The 3,840-nt window shown below is 33.6% G+C and overlaps 1 protein-coding gene across 1 annotated transcript; it reads right to left on the minus strand.

Annotated features, from left to right (window-relative positions):
- Positions 1 to 202: 202 nt before the first annotated feature.
- On the minus strand, positions 203 to 1,895 carry LOC126716419 (GDSL esterase/lipase At3g48460-like). The gene is made up of 2 exons (XM_050417261.1): positions 1,171 to 1,895; positions 203 to 875 (listed from the first exon to the last, which is right to left on the minus strand). Exons 1-2 carry the CDS (start codon positions 1,882 to 1,884, stop codon positions 369 to 371), a joined length of 1,221 nt encoding a protein of 406 aa, XP_050273218.1. The 5' UTR covers positions 1,885 to 1,895; the 3' UTR covers positions 203 to 368.
- Positions 1,896 to 3,840: the final 1,945 nt, after the last annotated feature.

Below are 3,840 nucleotides of genomic sequence, written 5' to 3' on the forward strand. Positions count from 1 at the left end.
ATTAAAAAAAAAAAATTCGAAAACGAAATTCAATCTAAAAAAGTATGTATGCATAAATTTGTTACTAATATTTAAATATGAAAAATGCCCTATTTAAAATCATCACCTCAGGCCATGAAAGCTGATGATCCGGTCCTGAGTGTACAGTAAAAAGTGAAGTCCTAGTTCAAGACCCAAGGTACTTGTGTAACATTTAAAAAAACAATAATAAGGTAAAAAGACAGTAAACTATATTGAAACAAGAAATATTATCCAGCTCTCCAAATGCCACCATTGGGAGCCTGCTACTAATCTACCTCGCAACATTAGGCATCAGCCATCAAATATTTATTACTAAAAACAGAACTGGTAGGCCAATATCAGACATTTTAATATTGGCCTTTCTTCTTCTTAATCAGATCTTCAAATGATGGTGTACAAAAGCCTTGGTTGAAGAAGAGATCAGAGAGGTGTAAATGCATATTTTCAGTCAAGTGGACCCCGTCAAAGTTAATATGGGTGCTGGAGTTCTTGCAATTAGAGGTGCCAAAAGCTCCACAAAGGAGGTTTGGTTGATAGTTGAATGGTCCTCCCCCAGCTCCACAACATGCCTTGAAGGGTTCGTCAAAGTGGTATTGTGTGTGCTTTTCCAATATTGTTGTGAATGCTTTGTAGAAATCAATATATAGGATCATAGAATCTTTGTATTGGGTTCGAATTTCATCCAACCTCTTTTGGAGAAGATTGTTGTGACCCTTTATTACCGAGTTGGCACTCGCTGAACACCCATTTTGATCACGATCATTTGAGGGAGATGTTGCTAACTGCAATGGAAGGCACCCAATTGGTGGTAGCCCTTGAACCACAAGGAACTTTGCACCCTTGTCCAATAGCCCCTATCAAAAGAAAGCAAGCTTAATATGACTATTCCAACATTAACTTCACCATAACATTCATCCTTTCTCATATATGCAATGCACCATTTTGTGAAAAGAGTCTTGATCAAAAGTTTAGATTGGAAGAACTCTTGAGATACTTTTTTTTTTCCTTTTAACAAGCTAAGGCTATATGCTACATTCTTTCTTTTTTTGTAATATTAGGCTTGTTGCAATAACAGTTAAATGATTAAATTCATTATTATTTTTAATCAATTTAAGCTTTTGATATAAATGGTAGTTTATCAATTCTTACCAATGCAAGTGTGCAGATGTGATTAACAGCTTGCTCTGTGAATTGCTTATTGGCAATAGCAAGGCCAATGGAGGAGGCAAAAAGACGAGCATAGTCATTGCCACCAATCTGACCTATCCAAAAGAGAGCATTCCCAAGCTCTGATTTGCATGCAGCCTCATCTTTTCCCTGGCATTCTCTCTCCCCAACAAAGTTATGGAACCAATCAATTTGAGTTAAGATACTCTCTGGATTTGGTTTCCACATAAGGGGATTACCGAAATTGAAATTACTGAAGAGATTACTTGAAAGAGCTGTTGATCCGGCTACTGCAAAGTTTGCACCACCTGAGAAGTTTGCGGAAGAGCCTTTATAGGCTGATAAGTGGGGTATGTTGAGAGTTTCACATAGGAAATCAATGACAAGGCGGCCATTAGATAGTCGATAACCAGATAACTTTGAATTCTCTGATGAGCAATATGGGGACCAAGCGTGAGAGAATAAAGTGCTAATGAAGGATTTGAGATCACCCAAGTTGTGAGCATTTCCAGTGTCTGTGTCTGAATCACCGAAAGCATAAACCTTATTGAAGCAACCTTTGAAATCAACTTTTGCTTGGGAACTAGCAGGAGGTGGCGTGCTTTCATTGCTCTTGTTGTGAGCATATGAAGGAGACAAGGATAACAAGAGGATGAAGCATGCAATTTGAAGAAACAAGTACTTGGAGTTTTCCATTTTGTGACTCAACGAAGGATCTTGTTTGTTTGTTTGATTGTAGGAACTAAATGGTAGAGCAAATGACGTATTTATACTTGGCGCCTCTCCCTTGTGGGATGGTAGCTCATTGAGGCATTGTATGAACCTCCCAACCTTTAGGAGAGCAAAGATGATCTTTATTTTACTTGGTCATTATCCAATGTCACAAAACTTACAGTTTTGAGTCTTGTGGTGTAAATTTGATTCCTTATGAGCATAACAATGCTTGGGAACTCAACTTAATTGTTGTTTGCGGAACCGATCTCTCCTAGACACGTTGTTGGTGATTTAGATCCTGATTTTTAGAAATTAACCAATTTTAAACCAACAAATTATTCAACCAAATATTTTGGGATGTTCAATTTATGGTTAACTAGCTCGTCACCTCATACATATGCATGAGATACATTTACAAATAAGCATAATTAAATGAGTATTAAAATTTTACCAAATTTATATTATATTATATTATATATATAATTTTTGTATATTTGAAAATATAAAATAGCTATTAGTAAAATAATTACAATTTTGTTTGAATTAGATGTAAAAAATCATTGAAATTGTTATCCATGAAATTCTCAACTTTAATTTGTCTAACCACTATTTAATTTGTATAATAATAATAATTAATCAACGATGGTTTTTTTTTTTAATGGTTTTTTAATTTTGATTCTATGGTTTTCTCATTTGATAACTCATTTAGCACAGAAAATTAAGAAAATTAAATTAGACTTGATTTTTGTAGTGTAGTAAATAGTTGCACCAAAAATAAGAAAATTGAATGGAACACATGACATAAAATTAGACTACTATTTGAGATCTAATTAGATTTATCTTAGCTTTGATAAGTGCAAACCAGTATTGGTAAACAAATATATGCAAAAAGTAAATAAAATAAGCAAAATGGTTATGGAAAGAAAAGTTTAACATGGAAAAAACTCTTTAGAGGTTTACCACCAACCTCCAAGGAAACTGATCCACTAAATAGAATCAAAGTTCTATAGTAGAATCATCCTTAATTCTATAGCTCCCCCCAATACCACAAACAATTTTACCACATGCAACTCAAAAGCCACAAAATTGTTTCTTGCAAACTCTATATAAACGAGTGATTTATCAAGTAGGGCGAAAAATTTGAAAGATTGGATGAATTGATAGATCCAAATTGGATTTCTTTTTATCCATGATTCTTGATCAAACAATAGGTATCAAGACATGCATTGTACTTATCAATCAATAGATATGTATATTGAGATTTAAAAAACTTCTTTCTTCTTGAACTATGTATTGAGATTTCAAAAACATTTTTCTTCTTGTGTTGTTCTAGGCATAAGTCTTGGATTTCAAAAACTCTCTAAAAAGTAAAACACACTTAATACCAACTTTATCTCATGGTTTGCTCGCCTACAATCTATTGAACTAACACATGTTTCTACTCATGTAATGACTTTCACCAAACCTTTTTTTTGTGGTGATAGAAGTTGAGACCTTTTTTTTTTTTTTTTCAGATCAAATTATCATTAAGATATGTTTATTTTCTCTTGTTTTTTCCACACATATATATGTATATATATGTGTTAGGTTCTAAATGTTTAGAACAATTGGCAAATCGTGAACACAAACTTGTCTAGATATAGATCTTAGAGTCTATAGGTATTATTAGACAATGCTGAAGATGATTCAAGTCAAGATTCAAGAACATACAAACTGCAGGAAGAAGATTTCATAATCTATCTAGTACGATCGATCGAAAGACAAGCTTGATCGATCGAAAGTCGTATTTGTAGAATTTTAATTAAGCCCAAACAGCAGTTCAAGCCCATTTAGGATTAAGGTTTCTAATCTACTTCTCCCAGTATATAAAGGAAACCCTAAGCATGTTTTTATGTGGCTTTTCAGAGAGAAAAGAGGGAGCCTCTTTTGTATTTAGGG

This window comes from Quercus robur, chromosome 3 (assembly GCF_932294415.1).
Source record: "Quercus robur chromosome 3, dhQueRobu3.1, whole genome shotgun sequence".
In the NCBI taxonomy this organism is placed as follows: domain Eukaryota; kingdom Viridiplantae; phylum Streptophyta; class Magnoliopsida; order Fagales; family Fagaceae; genus Quercus; species Quercus robur.